The sequence below is a fragment of the Anomaloglossus baeobatrachus genome, chromosome 8, assembly GCF_048569485.1.
Source record: "Anomaloglossus baeobatrachus isolate aAnoBae1 chromosome 8, aAnoBae1.hap1, whole genome shotgun sequence".
Taxonomy (NCBI): Eukaryota; Metazoa; Chordata; class Amphibia; order Anura; family Aromobatidae; genus Anomaloglossus; species Anomaloglossus baeobatrachus.
In genome coordinates, this window is record NC_134360.1 from 110,810,882 (window position 1) to 110,830,613 (window position 19,732).

The window sequence follows — 19,732 nt, forward strand, 5'->3', positions numbered from 1 at the left end:
TGTCCCTGTCCCTCCCTTTCCCTGTCCCTGTCTCTCCCTGTCCCTGTCCCTGTCTCTCCCTGTCCCTGTCTCTCCCTTTCCCTGTCCCTGTCTCTCCCTTTCCCTGTCCCTGTCTCTCCCTTTCCCTGTCCCTGTCTCTCCCTTTCCCTGTCCCTGTCTCTCCCTTTCCCTGTCCCTGTCTCTCCCTTTCCCTGTCTCTCCCTTTCCCTGTCTCTCCCTTTCCCTGTCTCTCCCTTTCCCTGTCTCTCCCTTTCCCTGTCTCTCCCTGTCCCTGTCTCTCCCTGTCCCTGTCTCTCCCTGTCCCTGTCTCTCCCTGTCCCTGTCTCTCCCTGTCCCTGTCTCTCCCTGTCCCTGTCTCTCCCTTTCCCTTTCCCTGTCCCTGTCTCTCCCTTTCCCTGTCTCTCCCTGTCCCTGTCTCTCCCTGTCCCTGTCTCTCCCTGTCCCTGTCTCTCCCTGTCCCTGTCTCTCCCTGTCCCTGTCTCTCCCTGTCCCTGTCTGTCCCTGTCCCTGTCTCTCCCTGTCCCTGTCTCTCCCTGTCCCTGTCTCTCCCTGTCCCTGTCTCTCCCTGTCCCTGTCCCTCCCTTTCCCTGTCCCTGTCTCTCCCTTTCCCTGTCTCTCCCTTTCCCTGTCTCTCCCTTTCCCTGTCTCTCCCTTTCCCTGTCTCTCCCTTTCCCTGTCTCTCCCTTTCCCTGTCTCTCCCTTTCCCTGTCTCTCCCTTTCCCTGTCTCTCCCTTTCCCTGTCTCTCCCTTTCCCTGTCTCTCCCTGTCCCTGTCCCTGTCTTTCCCTGTCTCTCCCTGTCCCTGTCCCTGTCTTTCCCTGTCTCTCCCTTTCCCTGTCTCTCCCTGTCCCTGTCTCTCCCTGTCCCTGTCTCTCCCTGTCCCTGTCTCTCCCTGTCCCTGTCTCTCCCTGTCCCTGTCTCTCCCTGTCCCTGTCTCTCCCTGTCCCTGTCTCTCCCTGTCCCTGTCTCTCCCTGTCCCTGTCCCTGTCTCTCCCTGTCCCTGTCCCTGTCTCTCCCTGTCCCTCCCTTTCCCTGTCCCTGTCTCTCCCTTTCCCTGTCTCTCCCTTTCCCTGTCCCTGTCTCTCCCTTTCCCTGTCCCTGTCTCTCCCTTTCCCTGTCCCTGTCTCTCCCTTTCCCTGTCCCTGTCTCTCCCTTTCCCTGTCTCTCCCTGTCTCTCCCTTTCCCTGTCTCTCCCTGTCTCTCCCTGTCCCTGTCTCTCCCTTTCCCCGTCCCTGTCTCTCCCTGTCCCTGTCTCTCCCTTTCCCTGTCCCTGTCTCTCCCTTTCCCTGTCCCTGTCTCTCCCTTTCCCTGTCCCTGTCTCTCCCTTTCCCTGTCTCTCCCTTTCCCTGTCTCTCCCTTTCCCTGTCTCTCCCTTTCCCTGTCTCTCCCTTTCCCTGTCCTTGTCTCTCCCTTTCCCTCCCTTTCCCTGTCCTTGTCTCTCCCTTTCCCTCCCTTTCCCTGTCCTTGTCTCTCCCTTTCCCTCCCTTTCCCTGTCCTTGTCTCTCCCTTTCCCTCCCTTTCCCTGTCCTTGTCTCTCCCTTTCCCTCCCTTTCCCTGTCCTTGTCTCTCCCTTTCCCTCCCTTTCCCTGTCCTTGTCTCTCCCTTTCCCTCCCTTTCCCTGTCCTTGTCTCTCCCTTTCCCTCCCTTTCCCTGTCCTTGTCTCTCCCTTTCCCTCCCTTTCCCTGTCCTTGTCTCTCCCTTTCCCTCCCTTTCCCTGTCCTTGTCGCTGCGTCTGCCTCGTTCCCTGGCTGCGTCTGCCTCGTTCCCTGGCTGCGTCTGCCTCGTTCCCTGGCTGCGTCTGCCTCGTTCCCTGGCTGCGTCTGCCTCGTTCCCTGGCTGCGTCTGCCTCGTTCCCTGGCTGCGTCTGCCTCGTTCCCTGGCTGCGTCTGCCTCGTTCCCTGGCTGCGTCTGCCTCGTTCCCTGGCTGCGTCTGCCTCGTTCCCTGGCTGCGTCTGCCTCGTTCCCTGGCTGCGTCTGCCTCGTTCCCTGGCTGCGTCTGCCTCGTTCCCTGGCTGCGTCTGCCTCGTTCCCTGGCTGCGTCTGCCTCGTTCCCTGGCTGCGTCTGCCTCGTTCCCTGGCTGCGTCTGCCTCGTTCCCTGGCTGCGTCTGCCTCGTTCCCTGGCTGCGTCTGCCTCGTTCCCTGGCTGCATTGTGACACGCCAACATTCCATATAAGGGCATGGCTGCGCATTCTTCTGAAGTTCTGGCTGCACTGTGGCTCCTAGCTCCATTCACTTTAATGGAGGCAGGTTTTCTGGCGAATAACTAAAGCGCAGGGTTAAAATTTCCCCTCAAAACATAGCCTATGACGCTCTCGGGGTCCAAAAGCCACAACTTCAAAAAAAAATGCGCAGCCACACCCTTATATGGAATGTTGGTGTGTCACAATGCAGCCAGGGAAAGAGGCAGGCAGCCAGGGAAAGAGATTGTCTGACTGTCTTTCTCCGTCTGTCTCAGACAGGCACACATACATCTAATACATAAAGCTGTGTGTGTGTGTGTGTGTGTGTGTGTGTGTGTGTGTGTGTGTGTGTGTGTGTGTGTGTGTGTGTGTGTGTGTGTGTGTGTGTGTGTGTGTGTATGGGATTGGCATCTGCACCGTCGCAGCTACAGCTTCGCCCAGGTTAATAACTGTTAACAAAATAGAATGTATTAACATTCCCGAGATAGAATGTATAAATAGAATGTATTAACGCTCGGGATAGTAACTGTTTCTCTCCCATGCTCTGTCTGTCTCCCCCTCTGTATATATCTGTCTCTCTCTCTCTTTGTCTGTCTCTTTCTCCGTCTGTCTCAATCCCTTCCCTGTCTGTCTGTTTAAGATCGGGGTTAAAATTTCCCCTCAAAACATAGCCTATGACGCTCTCGGGGTCCAGAAGTGTGAGTGTGCAAAATTTTGTGGCTGTAGCTGCGACGGTGTGGATGCCAATCCCGGACATACAGACATACACATACATACATACATACATACATACATACATACATACACACACAGCGCTTTATATATTAGAGTCATTACAGACAGAGGGATCTATTTCTATATAATATATTCTAATATATAAAGCTGTGTGTGTGTGTGTGTGTGTGTGTGTGTGTGTGTGTGTGTGTGTGTGTGTGTATACGTACTAGATGTAGTACCCAGCTTCGCCCGGGTTAACTGCTGTTAACAAAATTGACAATTAACAAAAATGTATTCTGTACACAAAAACCACAAAACAAATAGATATAAATGTAATTATTATGTCTCTTTCCATGTGTCTGTGTCTGCCCCCCTTAGCCTGTGTCTGCCCCCCTTAGCCTGTGTCTGCCCCCCTTAGCCTGTGTCTGTGTCTGCCCCCCTTAGCCTGTGTCTGTGTCTGCCCCGCTTACCCTGTGTCTGTGTCTGCCCCGCTTACCCTGTGTCTGTGTCTGCCCCGCTTACCCTGTGTCTGTGTCTGCCCCGCTTACCCTGTGTCTGTGTCTGCCCCGCTTACCCTGTGTCTGTGTCTGCCCCGCTTACCCTGTGTCTGCCCCGCTTACCCTGTGTCTGCCCCGCTTACCCTGTGTCTGTGTCTGCCCCGCTTACCCTGTGTCTGTGTCTGCCCCGCTTACCCTGTGTCTGTGTCTGCCCCGCTTACCCTGTGTCTGTGTCTGCCCCGCTTACCCTGTGTCTGTGTCTGCCCCGCTTACCCTGTGTCTGTGTCTGCCCCGCTTACCCTGTGTCTGTGTCTGCCCCTCTTACCCTGTGTCTGTGTCTGCCCCTCTTACCCTGTGTCTGTGTCTGCCCCTCTTACCCTGTGTCTGTGTCTGCCCCTCTTACCCTGTGTCTGTCTTTTTTTTCCCTGGTTGCATTGTGACACGCCAACATTCCATATAAGGGCGTGGCTGCGCATTCTTCTGAAGTTCTGGCTGCACTGTGGCTCCTAGCTCCATTCGCTTTAATGGAGGCAGGTTTTTTTGGCGAATAACTGTAAAGCGCTGGGTTAAAATTTCCCCTTAAAAACATAGCCTATGACGCTCTCGAGGTCCAGAAGTGTGAGTGTGCAAAATTTGTGGCTGTAGCTGCGACGGTGCAGATGCCAATTCCAGAAATACACACATCTAATATATAAAGCTGAGTGTGTGTGTGTGTGTGTGTGTGTGTGTGTGTGTGTGTGTGTGTGTGTGTGTGTGTGTGTGTGTGTGTCCGGGATTGGCATCTGCACCGTCGCAGCTACAGCCACAAACTTTTGCACACTCACACTTCTGGACCCCAAGAGCGTCATAGGCTATGTTTCGAGGGGAAATTTTAACCCCACGCTTTACAGTTATTCGCCAAAAAAACCTGCCTCCATTAAAGCGAATGGAGCTGTTAGCCACAGTGCAGCCAGAACTTCAGAAGAATGCGCAGCCACGCCCTTATATGGAATGTAGGCGTGTCACAATGAAGCCAGGGAAAGAGGCAGACACAAAGAGACAAAGAGACAGACTGACAGGGAAAGAGACAGACAGGGAAAGAGACAGATATATACAGAGGGGGAGATAGATATAAATGTAATTATAATGTCTATTTGTTTTTTGGTTTTTGTGTGCAGAATACATTTTTGTTAATACATTCTATTTTGTTAACAAGTTATTAACCCGGGCAAAGCCGGGTACTACAGCTAGTACATACATACATACATACATACACACACACACACACACACACACACACACAGCTTTATATATTAGAATAGCTGTACTACCAGGCTTCGCCCGGGTTAATAATACATTCTATTTTGTTAACAGCAGTTATTAACCCGGGCGAAGCCTGGTAGTACAGCTATTCTAATATATAAAGCTGTGTGTGTGTGTGTGTGTGTGTGTGTGTGTGTGTGTGTGTGTGTGTGTGTGTGTGTGTGTGTGTGTGTGTGTGTGTGTGTGTGTATGTATGTACTAGCTGTAGTACCCGGCTTTGCCCGGGTTAATAACTTGTTAACAAAATAGAATGTATTAACAAAAATGTATTCTGCACACAAAAACCACAAAACAAATAGAAAGAAATGTAATTATTAAATTGTTGCCTATATTAACCAATCAGAGCTCAGATTAATTAACTGTAGCAAAATAGAAGCTAAGCTGTGATTGGTTGCCATTGGCAGCCTGATAAATCTCCAGGCAACAGAAAGCCCTCCCCCCTGACAGTATATATTAGCTCACACATACACAAAATAGACAGGTCATGTGACTGACAGCTGCCGTGTTTCCTATATGGTACATTTGTTGTTCTTGTAGTTTGGCTGCTTATTAATCAGATTTTTATTTTTGAAGGATAATACCAGACTTGTGTGTGTTTTAGGGCGATTATGTGGCGAGGTTGGTGTATGTGTGGTGAAATGTGTGCTGAGAGTGGTATATGTGTTCAAGTACGTGGTAGTGTGTGGCGCATTTTGTGTGTGTGTTCATATCCCCGAGTGTGGCAAGTATCCCATGTCGGGGCCCCACCTTAGCAACTGTACGGTATATACTCTTTGACGCCATCGCCTCATTTTTTAAGTCCCCTTGTTCACATCTGGCAGCTGTCAATTTGCCCCCAACACTTTTCGTTTCACTTTTTCCACATTATGTAAATAGGGGCAAAGTTGATTGGTAGATTGGAACGTGCAGGGTTAAAATTTTGCCTCACAACATAGCACCCGGCACAGCCCGGGATAGTAAATATATATATATATATATATATATATATATATATATATATATATATATATATATATATATATATATATATATATATATATATATATATATATATATATATATATATATATATATATATATATATATATATATATATATATATATATATATATATATATATATATATATATATATATATATATATATATATATATATATATCTCCGTCCGTGCCCGTCTCTTTCCCTGTCCGTCCGTGCCCGTCTCTTTCCCTGTCCGTCCGTGCCCGTCTCTTTCCCTGTCCGTCCGTGCCCGTCTCTTTCCCTGTCCGTCCGTGCCCGTCTCTTTCCCTGTCCGTCCGTGCCCGTCTCTTTCCCTGTCCGTCCGTGCCCGTCTCTTTCCCTGTCCGTCCGTGCCCGTCTCTTTCCCTGTCCGTCCGTGCCCGTCTCTTTCCCTGTCCGTCCGTGCCCGTCTCTTTCCCTGTCCGTCCGTGCCCGTCTCTTTCCCTGTCCGTCCGTGCCCGTCTCTTTCCCTGTCCGTCCGTGCCCGTCTCTTTCCCTGTCCGTCCGTGCCCGTCTCTTTCCCTGTCCGTCCGTGCCCGTCTCTTTCCCTGTCCGTCCGTGCCCGTCTCTTTCCCTGTCCGTCCGTGCCCGTCTCTTTCCCTGTCCGTCCGTGCCCGTCTCTTTCCCTGTCCGTCCGTGCCCGTCTCTTTCCCTGTCCGTCCGTGCCCGTCTCTTTCCCTGTCCGTCCGTGCCCGTCTCTTTCCCTGTCCGTCCGTGCCCGTCTCTTTCCCTGTCCGTCCGTGCCCGTCTCTTTCCCTGTCCGTCCGTGCCCGTCTCTTTCCCTGTCCGTCCGTGCCCGTCTCTTTCCCTGTCCGTCCGTGCCCGTCTCTTTCCCTGTCCGTCCGTGCCCGTCTCTTTCCCTGTCCGTCCGTGCCCGTCTCTTTCCCTGTCCGTCCGTGCCCGTCTCTTTCCCTGTCCGTCCGTGCCCGTCTCTTTCCCTGTCCGTCCGTGTCCGTCTCTTTCCCTGTCCGTCCGTGTCCGTCTCTTTCCCTGTCCGTCCGTGTCCGTCTCTTTCCCTGTCCGTCCGTGCCCGTCTCTTTCCCTGTCCGTCCGTGCCCGTCTCTTTCCCTGTCCGTCCGTGTCTTTCCCTGTCCGTCCGTGTCCGTCTCTTTCCCTGTCCGTCCGTGTCCGTCTCTTTCCCTGTCCGTCCGTGTCCGTCTCTTTCCCTGTCCGTCCGTGTCCGTCTCTTTCCCTGTCCGTCCGTGTCCGTCTCTTTCCCTGGCTGCATTGTGACACGGCAACATTCCATATAAGGGCGTGGCTGCGCATTCTTCTGATGTTCTGGCTGCACTGTGGCTCCCAGCTCCATTCGCTTTAATGGAGGCAGGTTTTTTGGCGAATAACTAAAGCGCGGGGTTAAAAATTTCCCCTCGAAACATAGCCTATGACGCTCTTGGGGTCCAGAAGTGTGAGTGTGCAAAATTTTGTGGCTGTAGCTGCGACGGTGCAGATGCCAATCCCGGACATACACATACATACATACATACATACATAACATACATAACATACATATTCAGCTTTATATATTAGATACACACACACACACACACACACACACACACATATATATTACAGAATAAGCTATTTTACGGGTTGTCCAATAGGAGACGTGTTACGTATTATTGGCTCCTAGCCAACTTATTTCTTTTAAATGTATGTTGACTTCCGTAATTAAACCAGTCATTTTCTATGCAGATCCGTGTACATTTCTCTGGTCTGTATGGAAGAATAGTATGCATGCTACTAACAAATGACTAATGATTTGGATGCAGACGGGGTTAAAGGTAGATGCATAACTTCGATTGCATCACTGTAAATTTATGGCCCCCTTAACAATAATATACACGGATTTATCCCCTTAGGCCCTGTGCGCACTTACCGTTTTTTCCCGCGGATTTCCTGCGGTTTTGCTGCATGTTTCGCTGCAGAAAATTTTCATAACATCTCTGCAGTGAATCACCAGCAAAACCTATGGAAAAAAAAAAAAATCCTGTGCGCACTATGCGGAATTTGACAGCTGCATGTTTTGCTGCGGGATTCCTGCAGCAAAAACAATTGCATGTCACTTTTCCGCACGTCGCTGCGGGATTTCACTCCATTGACTGCAATGTAATCGTGAAATCCCGCAGGGAATAACGCAGGGAGCAAATTCTGTGCGGTTCATTGCGTTTTCCTGCGTTATTCCCTGTGGTATTTCGCGGTTTACCTGCGTTAATGTACATCGCTGCCTGCGGTTTGCAGGGAAGTGATGTCATTACAGGAAGAATAAGCAAAGCAGAGAGTAAACACACACACACACACACACACACACACACACACACCACAGACAGACATAGAATACACATACAAATTAAACGGAAATATAGGAAAAAAAAAAAAAAAAACAACACGTGGGCTCCGCTGTATTTTTACCTTCCAGCCGACGTAAACACACAGCGGCGTCCCGGTATTCTCAGGCTGGGGAGGGCGAGGGGCAGGGTTAATGTCCCCCGCCTCCCTCCCACCTCCCACAGCTGAGAATATCAGCCGCAGCTGCCCCGGGACTGTCTCATCCATTATGCGGCAGTACCGGAGTGTCCCCAGCTCTTCCAGATGCCGTGATGCGGTGGCGATCCAGGTAATAAAGGAGTTAATGGCGGTGGATTGCCACCACTAAGTCCAGGCTTGATCATGGCAGCGTCTATGTGACAGCTGACATGAACAACTCGTAAGTAAAGTGAAAACACACACACACACACACACACACACACACACACACAGACACACACACACAGACACACACACACAGACACACACACACAGACACACACACACAGACACACACACACAGACACACACACACAGACACACACACACAGACACACACACACAGACACACACACACAGACACACACACACAGACACACACACACAGACACACACAGACACACACACAGACACACACACAGACACACACACAGACACACACACACCCCGAAAAATCCTTTATTTTAAATAAAACAAAAAATCTCCTGGTTCACCCGTTTATTAACCCCCCCCGAAACACACAGCTCCGGCGTAATCCACGTCCTGCGATGCTTGCATCCAGTCGCGACTGACACAGCGCTGAATGAATGCAGCCTCGCAGCGAGACAGCAGATGTAACCACAGGCCATTTCCCACAGCCGGTAATGTGAACTTACTACCGACCGTGAGAAATGCAGTGTGTGCTCACAGGGGACTCTGTCTATCCCTCTAACTATCTAACTATCTCTATCTATTCTATTTATCTATCTGCTATCCAAGAAGGAAATGACTTTTTTTTTTTCAATGTGCTTTATTGCATTTGTGCATTAAAGAAAATGTACCAACCCGCACGTGGCAAAACAGCGACAATACCGTGAACAATACCGCGGTAAAACCGCAGCAAACCGCATGCGGTTTTCGGTGCGGTTTGTCGCGGTTTTTTACCGCGGGTGCGGTAATCTTTCAGTGCTTGCGGAATTTTCTTGAGAAAGAAGGGAATTTTGTTACTTACCGTAAATTCCTTTTCTTCTAGCTCCAATTGGGAGACCCAGACGATTGGGTGTATAGCTACTGCCTCCGGAGGCCACACAAAGCATTACACTAAAAAGTGTAAGGCCCCTCCCCTTCTGCATATACACCCCCCGTGGGATCACGGGTTCCTCAGTTTTAGTGCCAAAGCAAGAAGGAGGAAAGCCAATAACTGGTTTAAACAAATTCAATCCGAAGTAATATCGGAGAACTGAAACCGTTCAACATGAACAACATGTGTACCCGAACAACCAAAAATCCCGAAGGAAACAGGGCGGGTGCTGGGTCTCCCAATTGGAGCTAGAAGAAAAGGAATTTACGGTAAGTAACAAAATTCCCTTCTTCTTCGGCGCTCCATTGGGAGACCCAGACGATTGGGACGTCCAAAAGCAGTCCCTGGGTGGGTAAATTAATACCTCATGTTAGAGCTGCAAAACAGCCCTTCCCTACGAGGAGGCAACCGCCGCCTGCAGGACTCTTCTACGTAGGCTGGCATCCGCCTAAGCGTAGGTATGCACCTGATAATGCTTGGTGAAAGTGTGCAGACTCGACCAGGTAGCCGCCTGGCACACCTGCTGAACCGTAGCCTGGTGCCGTAATGCCCAGGGCGCACCCCCGGCTCTGGTAGAATGGGCCTTCAGCCCTGATGGAACCGGAAGCCCAGCAGAACGGTAGGCTTCAAGAATTGGTTCCTTGATCCAACGAGCCAGGGTGGATTTGGAAGCCTGCGACTCTTTCCGCTGACTAGCGACCAGCACAGAGAGTGCATCCGAGCGGCGCAGGGGCGCCGTGCGGGAAATGTAGATTCTGAGTGCTCTCACCAGATCCAACAAATGCAAATCCATTTCATATCGATGAACTGGATGAGGCAAAAGGAAGGTAAGGAGATATCCTGATTGATATGAAAGGGGGATACCACCTTAGGGAGAACTCCGGAATCGGGCGCAGCACTACCTTGTCTTGGTGAAACACCAGGAAGGGAGCTTTGGATGACAGCGCTGCTAGCTCGGACACTCTCCTAAGAGACGTGACCGCTACCAGAAAGGCCACTTTCTGTGAAAGTCGAGAAAGTGAAACATCCCTCAGAGGCTCGAAGGGCGGCATCTGGAGAGCAATTAGTACCCTGTTCAGATCCCATGGGTCTAACGGCCGTTTGTACAGAGGGACAATGTGACAAACCCCCTGCAGGAACGTGTGTACCTGAGGAAGTCGTGCTATGCGCTCCTGAAGAATACAGATAGCGCTGAGACTTGTCCTTTAAAGGTAGCCGAGCGACAAACTTTTTTCCAAACCAGATTGTAGGAAGGAAGGAAAGGTAGGGAATGCAAATGGCCAGGGAGACACTCCCTGAGCAGAGCACTAAGATAAGAAAATCTTCCACGTCCTGTGGCAGATCTTTGGCAGACGTCGGCTTCCCAGCCTGTCTCATGGTGGCAATGACGTCTTGAGATAATCCTGAAGACGCTAGGATCCAGGACTCAATGGCCATACAGTCAGGTTCAGGGCCGTAGGATTCAGATGGAAAAACGGCCCTTGGGACAGTAAGTCTGGCCGGTCTGGTAGTGCCCACGGTTGGCAGACCGTGAGATGCCGCAGATCCTGAACTAAGGCGTCTGCCGCCAGAGCTCTTTGATCGTGATACCGCGCCATGAAAATCGGAACCTTGTTGTTGTGCCGAGACGTTATTAGGTCGACGTCCGGCCTCCCCCAGCGTTGACAGATTTCCTGAAAACCGTCCGGGTGAAGAGACCATCCCCCTGCGTCCATACCCTGGCGACTGAGGAAGTCTGCTTCCCAGTTTTCTGCGCCCGGGATGTGAACTGCGGATATGGTGGATGCTCTGTCTTCCAGCCACATCAGACTCCGCCGGACTTCCTGGGAGGCTTGCCGACTGCGTGTTCCGCCTTGGTGGTAGATGTATGCCACCGCTGTGGAGTTGTCCGACTGAATCCGGATCTGTGTGCCTTCCAGCCACGGCTGGAAAGGCTTGCAGGGCAAGATACACTGCTCTGATTTCCAGAACATTGATCTGAAGGGTGGACTCCTGCTGAGTCCACGTACCCTGAGCCCTGTGGTGGAGAAAGACTGCTCCCCACCCTGACAGACTCGCGTCTGTCGTGACCACCCCCCAGGATGGGGGTAGGATGGACTTTCCTTGACCATGAGATGGGAAGAAGCCACCACTGAAGAGAGTCCTTGACCGTCTGAGAAAGGGATACGTTCCTGTCTAGGGACGTCGACTTCCCGTCCTATTGGCGGAGAATGTCCCATTGAAGTGAACGCAGGTGAAACTGCGCGAAAGGGACTGCCTCCATTGCTGCTACCATCTTCCCTAGGAAGTGCATGAGGCGTCTTAAGGGGTGTGAGTGCCTTGAAGGAGAGACTGCACCCCTGTCTGTAGTGAACACTGTTTGTCCAGCGGAACCTCCACTACCGCTGAGAGAGCAAGAACTCCCTGCCAAGATATGTCAGATGATTGGGTCGGTGTCAGATTCAACTTTGAAAAGTTGATGATCCACCCGAAACTCTGGAGAGTCTCCAGCCAACGTTCAGGCTGTGTTGGCATGCCCCTTGAGAGGGTGCCTTGACAAGTAGATCCTCCAAGTAAGGGATCACAGAGTGACCCTGAGAGAGCAGGACTGCTACCACTGCTGCCATGACCTTGGTGAAAACCCGTGGGGCTGTCGCCAGACCTAAGGGCAGGGCTACGAACCGAAGATGTTCGTCTTCTATAACGAATCGTAGCAACGCTGGTGCTCTGGAGCAATCGGCACATGGAGATAAGCATCGTGATTGCCTGAAGTGGAACAGGGATTACCACTTCTTCTGCCTGCAGAAAGGCAGCGGCTCGGTCGGGAGGTTTTTGAAGAAATCGAGCCAGAGGACGAGAACAAAACTCTATCCTGTACACGTGAGACTCTCACCCACCGGTCTTTGACCTGTGGCAGCTAAATGCCGCCAAGCGGGAGAGTCTGCCCTCGACCGCGGATGCGGAGATAGAGAGAGGCTGAAAGTCATGAGGAAACCGCCCTGGTAGCGGTTCCTCCGGCTGTCGTCTTTGGGCGTGAGTAAGCCCCCAGGAATCTGAGCCCCTCTGAGCTTTTTGAGTCATTTTGGACTAGGAAATTGGGACCTGCCCGAGCCTGGAAAGGACCGAAACCTCGACTGTTTGATCTGGGCTGGAGTAAGGACGAACCCTTACCCTTGGACTGTTTGATTTCATGCAATCGGTCACCCAACAGTCTGTTACCAGATAATGGCAAATTGGTTAAGCCCTTTTTTGGAAACAGAATCTGTCTTCCATTCCCTTAACTCCCAGGCTCTGCACAAAAACACGGAGTTGGCTTACGCCACCGGTGTACGGCTCGTAGAGTCCAGGACCGCATGAATAGCGTAAGTCCCAATGCAGACATACGCGAGATTAAGAACGCCACCTGCAGCACAGATGTACGTGTGACAGTGTCCATCTGCGCAAGACCAGCTGAAATAGCTTGGAGTGCCCATACGGCTGCGAATGCTGGAGCAAACGACGTGCCGATAGCTTCATAGATGGATTTCAACCAGAGCTCCATCTGTGTCAGTGGCATCTTTAAGGGAAGCCCCATCGTCCACTGCAACTATGGATCTAGCCGCAAGCCTGGAGATTGGAGGATCCACCTTAGGACACTGGGTCCAGCTCTTGACCACGTCAGGTGGAAAGGGATAACGTGTATCCTTAATACGTTTGGAGAAACGCTTATCTGGATAAGCGTGGTGTTTCTGAACTGTTTCTCTGAAGTCAGAGTGGTCAGAAAAGTACTCAATTTACGCTTGAGATACTGAAATGGTAATTTCTCCTGCTGTGAAACTGACTCCTCTACTGGAGGAGCTGAGGGAGAAATATCCTACATTCCATTGATGGACGCTATAAGATCATTCACTATGGCGTCACCATCCGGTGTATCCGGATTGAGAGCGGTCTCAGGATCAGAGTCCTGATCAGCCACGTCTGCCTCATCAGACAGAGAGTCCTCTTGCTGGAACCCTGACCAGTGATGAAGCCGAGTGCCGCTCCTAGCGAGCTCGCTTAGGCTGTCTGGGACTGTCGTCCGTGTCAGAGCCTTCACCCTGGGATGCATGGGACCCCCCCGGAGCACTGATTTCCAAATGAGGGTGGCCAGGGAGCATTGAATGAACATTGCCCATGGTCTGTCTGGACTGCAAGTCTCTAAGATGTTAGTCATATTCACAGACAATCTATCAGGCGAAACTGCAACTCCGTCCCTGTCCCTGGACAGGGTTCACAGGTGGTTCCTTTGGCCACCACTAGCAGAGACCCTGGCTGAGCAAGTGCCACAGGGGAGCATTGCACACAATGGGGGTCAGTGAAACCTGCCGGTGGAACAGTATCACATGCAGTACAAGCAGCATAGAAAGCCTGTGCCTTGGCACTCTTGCCTTTTTTGCTGCTGTTGTCTAGCCATCTCCAAGAATAGCGACCGTACAATGCAGTATATAGCATACAAACATACAGTACAAATGAACACTTAAGCACATGCAATACAAGCAGCATAGAAAGCCTGTGCCTAGGCACCCCTGCTTTTTTGCTGCTGTTGTCTAGCCATCTAGGATAGTATATAGCCAGGAATAGCGACCGTACAGTGCCATGTATAGCATACAAGCACAAAGTACAACTGAACACTTCAGCACATGCAATACAAGCAGCATAGAAAGCCTGTGCCTTAGCACCCTTGCTTTTGCTGCTGTAGTCTAGCCATCTAGGAGAGTATATAGCCCAGAATAGCGACCGTACAGTGCAGTGTATAGCATACCAGCATACAGTACAAATGAACACTTCGGCATTAGTGGGGTCAGCACTGCTTACCGCCCGCACAAAAGCGGGTGTGAGGTCGCCAGAATCTTGTGACTGGTTGCCCAGAGCTTGTCTCCGTTCTCCAGCCCAGACTGCAAACCGTAATGGCTGCCGGCGTCCTGTGCAGAGGGGCGGGCCGTGGGCGTGCCCCAGACAAGAGCGGGAAACTGGCGTCCCACTGTGTTCAGTGAGGGGGCTGGAGAATGCAAAGCAGACTCCAGCTCTCGGCGCTGACTTTCTGTACAGCGTCCCGCCCCTCCCCTGACTGGCAGGGCTGGGGGCGGGAACGAAACGAAAACTAGGCCGCAAAGCCGGGGACTCGAGTAATAAGCGCGGCCGTCCTATGCACGGCCAGCGCGGAAGTCCCCGGCGCACCACAAGTCCCAGCCGCGCCACAGTGTAAAAAACACCCAGCAGCGGCCGGCGCGGCCGTTTCTAATACATAAATTCACTCAGCAAAGCTGCAGTGAATAACAGCACAAGCGCTCCGCGCTGTTGTCCCCGGCGCACTAACACTCCCAGCAATGCTGGTGTGTGTGTGCGCGATGTGTATGGGGACACAGAGTACCTTGATGTAGCAGGGCCCTGTCCCTGACGATACTCAGCTCCATATCCAGCAGGTTCTCTGGGTCTGTGGATGGAGCCCGGTCTCAGTGCCTGGAGACCGGTAAGATCCCACTTCACCCAGAGCCCTGAGGGGGGATGGGGAAGGAAAACAGCATGTGGGCTCCAGCCTCCGTACCCGCAATGGGTACCTCAACCTTAACAAACACCGCCGACAAGAGTGGGGTGAGAAGGGAGCATGCTGGGGGCCCCATATGGGCCCACTTTTCTTCCAACCGACATAGTCAGCAGCTGCTGCTGACTAAAAACAGTGGAGCTATGCGTGGATGTCTGACCTCCTTCGCACAAAGCTTGAAAACTGAGGAACCCGTGATCCCACGGGGGGTGTATATGCAGAAGGGGAGGGGCCTTACACTTTTTAGTGTAATGCTTTGTGTGGCCTCCGGAGGCAGTAGCTATACACCCAATCGTCTGGGTCTCCCAATGGAGCGCCGAAGAAATTCCATTTTCCAGTGCACACAAAGCCTTAAACCCCCAGGCGTTTTGCGTTTCCATTTTTTTTTTTTTCCTTTCTTTCTTCCGAGAGCCGTAACTTTTTTATTTTTCTATCAATCTTGCCATATAAGGGCTTGCTTTTTGCGGGACGAGTTGTAGTTTTAAATGATGGGCTGCACACCAGTGACAGTGCAAAGGGAATAAATGTGAAGCAGAAACTGCTGTATGAATACTGGCATGAAAAATACAATAGCTGTATGTGAGAATGAAAATATGACAATGGAATCTGCATTACTGCCATGAACTTAAGAATAAAGAGAAATTTAGCTATTGAATTGATTAATGCAACAGAGCCCCAACACCTTGTCACGGTATTCTCATACAGTGAATTTTTTTAGGGTTTTTGCACCCAGTTCAGACTTAGAATGGTGTTCCAGACGTTATTTCTTAATTGATTTGCAGTCTTGTTTGTGAACCCGGCCCCACCCACACCTACTGCCAGTCAACATTATACATATATATCCTAGGTCTCAGCTTCCCACACAAGGTAGGTTTTTTAACTGCAAGAGAGAACACACATTAGTGAGGGACGTCAATTTAAGACAATACCGTGACGAGGTGTTGGGGCTCTGTTGCATTGATCAATTCAATAGCTAAATTTCCTCTTTATTCATATGTTCATGGCAGTAATGCAGATTCCAATTTTATATTTTCATTCTCATATATAGCTATTGGATTTTTCATGCAAGTATTCATACAGCAGTTTCTGCTTCACATTTATTCCCCTTGCACTGTCACTGGTGTGCAGCCCTTCTCTTTATATAGTGACATTTCAGGGTTTTTGCACCCAGTTCAGACTTAGAATAGTGTTCCAGACATTCTTAATTGATTTGTAGTTTTGAATGAAATCATAAAAGTTTTACCATCTAGTGTACTGGAAAACAGCTAAAGAAATTCAAGTGTGGAAAAACTGCAAAAAAAAGTGTGATTGCACAATAGTTTTTGGGATATTTTATTCACCATGCTAACTATATGGTAAAACTTGTGTCACTGTGATGCCTGAGGTTGGTGCGAGTTTGGAGACACCAAACATGAATAGGTTTACTTGTTTAATTGGTTAAAAAAAAAAAAAAATCACAAGTTTGTCCAAAAAAAAGTTTTCCGAAACCAGTTGCGTTCTCATTTTTCGGGATATATTGCTCAGTGATGGCTTATGTTTTGCATCTCGAGCTGACGTTTTAACTGTACCATTTTTGCGCAGATGCTACGTTTTCATCGCCTGTTACTGCATTTTGCGGCAACCAAACACGTAATTCTGGAGTTTGGTAAATGGCTTAGTGGCAAAAAAATTTCCAATCAGATTAATTGATTTTATATTCTGATATATTGGGCATTTCCGAACGCGGCAATACCAAATGTGTATATTTTTTATTTTTAAAACCTTTAATTTTCAATAGGGGTGGAAGGGGGGTGATTTGAACTTTTAGTTTTTTTATTTTTTAAAAACTTATTTTTTAACTTGTTTTTATTTTACTAGGTCCCTTAGGGGGCTATATGGATCAGATGTCTGATCGCTCTTCTATATCTCCAGATCACAGCTACAGAGCTCAGATCTGCAGATATGGTGCTTCACTTTCAATGCCGGCATTAAGAGAAAGTGACTCATGTTGGCTACAGGCGTCATCACATGACCCTGCGCTACCATGGCAACCACCGGAAGTCATCTGATCACGTCACGTGACTTCTGATGGGGCGTGGCAAGTTATCATAATTGCGGTGCGCATATACATCATCTCGCTGCCAGATTTTGTCAGTGAGATGTAAGGGGTTAATAGTCGCGGGTGGAACGGAATTCCAATGGCGACTAGCAGGCACACGTGCTGTTGAAATCTGCTGATATGTTTGCGGATCGCCACGGCCTGCCCACGGCAGGGGGCGGGGATTAAACTCACATGATCCATGACGTACCCAGTACGTCATGGGTCGCTACGGGGTTAAAAGGGATTGGCTAAGATTTCTTTAAATAGTGAGAAAACAGAATAACTTCGCATCCTGAAAAATTGGCAGCTGCTCAGGCAGTCCTCGTGGTTGATCATAGCGGTCCTGCAGTAATAATGTTTTGACCAACCTCAGGGGCCTGCAGCAGTCAGTGACCTTAGTGGTCAGGTGCCAACCATGCCACCATTACTGCTGAGGGTAGTGATGCCTCACTCCCAGAGCCTGATCAGCATCAGACAGCTATGGAAAAAAACAAACCAACAGGACCACTGAAGGGGTGGAAAGGGAGCAGAGGGTGATTTATCAGAGGATACAATTCATTTTACTGCATCCCCTCTTTTCTGACAAGAAAAAGAATAAAATGTTGGACAACCCCTTTGGCCGCTTTCACACTTGCGTTCAGCGCAATCCGCCACTATGGAGAATAGCGAAGTCAGTTAACGCACTGCGCTATTCTCCATAGACTTGTATTGACGACACACTAACGCAAGTGTCTGCGTTTCATCCACTGGACGACGCTGCGTCGTTATTTTGACGCAGCATCGGGCGGAGGGAACGCTACATGTAGCATTTTTTGGGTCGTTAAAATAACGCACCTTGACGGATTCCGTTGGAATCCGCCAAGGTGTCTAATGATTGTCTATGGTGGCGGATTCTGCCGCTATGTGCTAAGCGGCGGAATCCGCTGACTGATTCCGTCACGTTCTACTGAGCATGCTCAGCATGTCCAGCAGAATGATCTAAATCGTTTGAAATCACTCCTGGTCTCTCTCCCACCTCTCTCATACTCACCGATCACCGGCGTGGCGCTGCACAGCTGTCACAAAGCTCCAGCGGCTTTTCCTCTTTTGAAAATGCCGGCCGCTCATTATTCCATCTAGTATTCACTGCTCCTCCCCACCCACCAGCGCCTATGATTGGTTACAGTCAGACCCGCCCCCACGCTGAGTGACAGCTGACTCACTGCAACAAATCACAGCCGCCGGTGAGCAGGTCTATACCATGCAGTACAATAAATAATTAAAATTAACGGCATGCAGTCCCCTTTAATTTTGATACCAGCCAAGGTAAAGCCACACGGCTGAAGGCTGGTATTCTCAGGATGGGGAGCCCCACGTTATGGGGAGCCCCCCAGCCTACAAATATCTGCCAGCAGCCACCCGGAATTGCCGCATCCATTAGATGAGACAGTCCCGGGACTCTACCCGGCTCATCCCGAATTGCCCTGGTGCGGTGGCAATCGAGGTAATAAAGGAGTTAATGGCAGCAGCCCATAGCTGCCACTAAGTGCTAGGTTAATCATGGCAGGCGTCTATGAGACACCCACAATGATTAACCTGTAAGTGAAAGTAAATAAACACATACACCCGAAAAAATACTTTATTTGGAATAAAAGATAAAAAAACACCCTCTTTCACCACTTTATTAATCCCCAAATACCCCTCCAGGTCTGGAGTAATCCCGCGACGCATCTAGCTCTGCTACATGAAGCTGACGGGAGTGGCTGTAGAACACCGCCGCTCTCTGTCAGCTCCAGGCAGCAACTGAATTGAGTCGCGCTGTGAGCGGGGACATCACTGAGGTAATGCCAGCGTGTGCGGTGAGGAGTGTGGTAGTGCCAGTGTGTGTGGTGATGGGAGCGGTAGTGCCGGGGTGAGTGCAGTGATGATGATGGGGTCGGTACTGCCGGTGTGTGCGGTGATGATGATGGGGGCGGTAGTGCCCGGGTGTGTGCAGTGATGATGGGGGCTCGCTCTATCTCGGCTTAACGCAACGCGTTATTTCACAGGAATTCGTTGCCTTTATATGACACTATTTACAACGCATCCGTCACATGCGTCACACAACGCATTGTGATGGATGCCGATCAACGCAAGTGTGAAAGTAGCCTTTATTGTATGTTCTATAAATTGTGGTCATTCACGTGTGGAAAAAGGGCACTAGACACCCCAGTGCTCTGGTTTGGTGGAGCCCCTGCAGTAAGTAAATCAATCTGCTATTACACTCATTGAGAAGCCTTTGTAATGGAGAGATCAATAAGTATAGTGTGTAGCCATTGCTTCACTAATACAGTGCTCAAATAACACTGCAATTGGTTGGTTTCAAGAGAAAAAAAAAAAAAAGAAAACCCCACAAAGAATACGGTACATGTACGAAAAACACAAGTGACACTGACGCTAGGCATGGGGAGAAAGCTCTAGGTCTTCAGCACATTTCAGGATATTTTTCTCACCTCTGGAGTCACCTCTGTTAGTTTACAGACCATTTCCATTCCACCCATCTTCCAGTGTCCATCTTCACTTACAAACACGGACGACAAGCAAATGTTGTTATGGGAAACCTTTCCCTGTATGAAAAGATTACTACCAGAATGAAAGGGTTACTACATTAATAGTCATTTACAGTCACTGCACTTAAAGGGAATATATCCTGATCCATCCATTCCTAGATTAAACCAGTGTGTTTTTGCTTTTTCATTTTTAAGCTTTTTTCACATTTCTACCTGGACTAAAAATGATATATTTTTATATAAACCAATACTTCCAGTTCTATTCAGCACCCACAGACATAAGAAGAAAAATTCAAAAAGCA

General features: G+C 49.8%; 1 protein-coding gene across 1 annotated transcript in view; it reads right to left on the reverse strand.

Annotated features, from left to right (window-relative positions):
* The window catches only part of SCYL3 (SCY1 like pseudokinase 3), a 192,877-nt gene extending 173,394 nt beyond the window's left edge, over nt 1-19,483 (reverse strand). Inside the window, exon 1 of the mRNA XM_075320906.1 lies at nt 19,374-19,483. Within this exon, the coding sequence (XP_075177021.1) occupies nt 19,374-19,421 (48 nt within the window). The 5' untranslated portion in view covers nt 19,422-19,483. The remainder of the gene's footprint in view (nt 1-19,373) is intronic.
* Between the last annotated feature and the right edge of the window lie 249 nt (nt 19,484-19,732).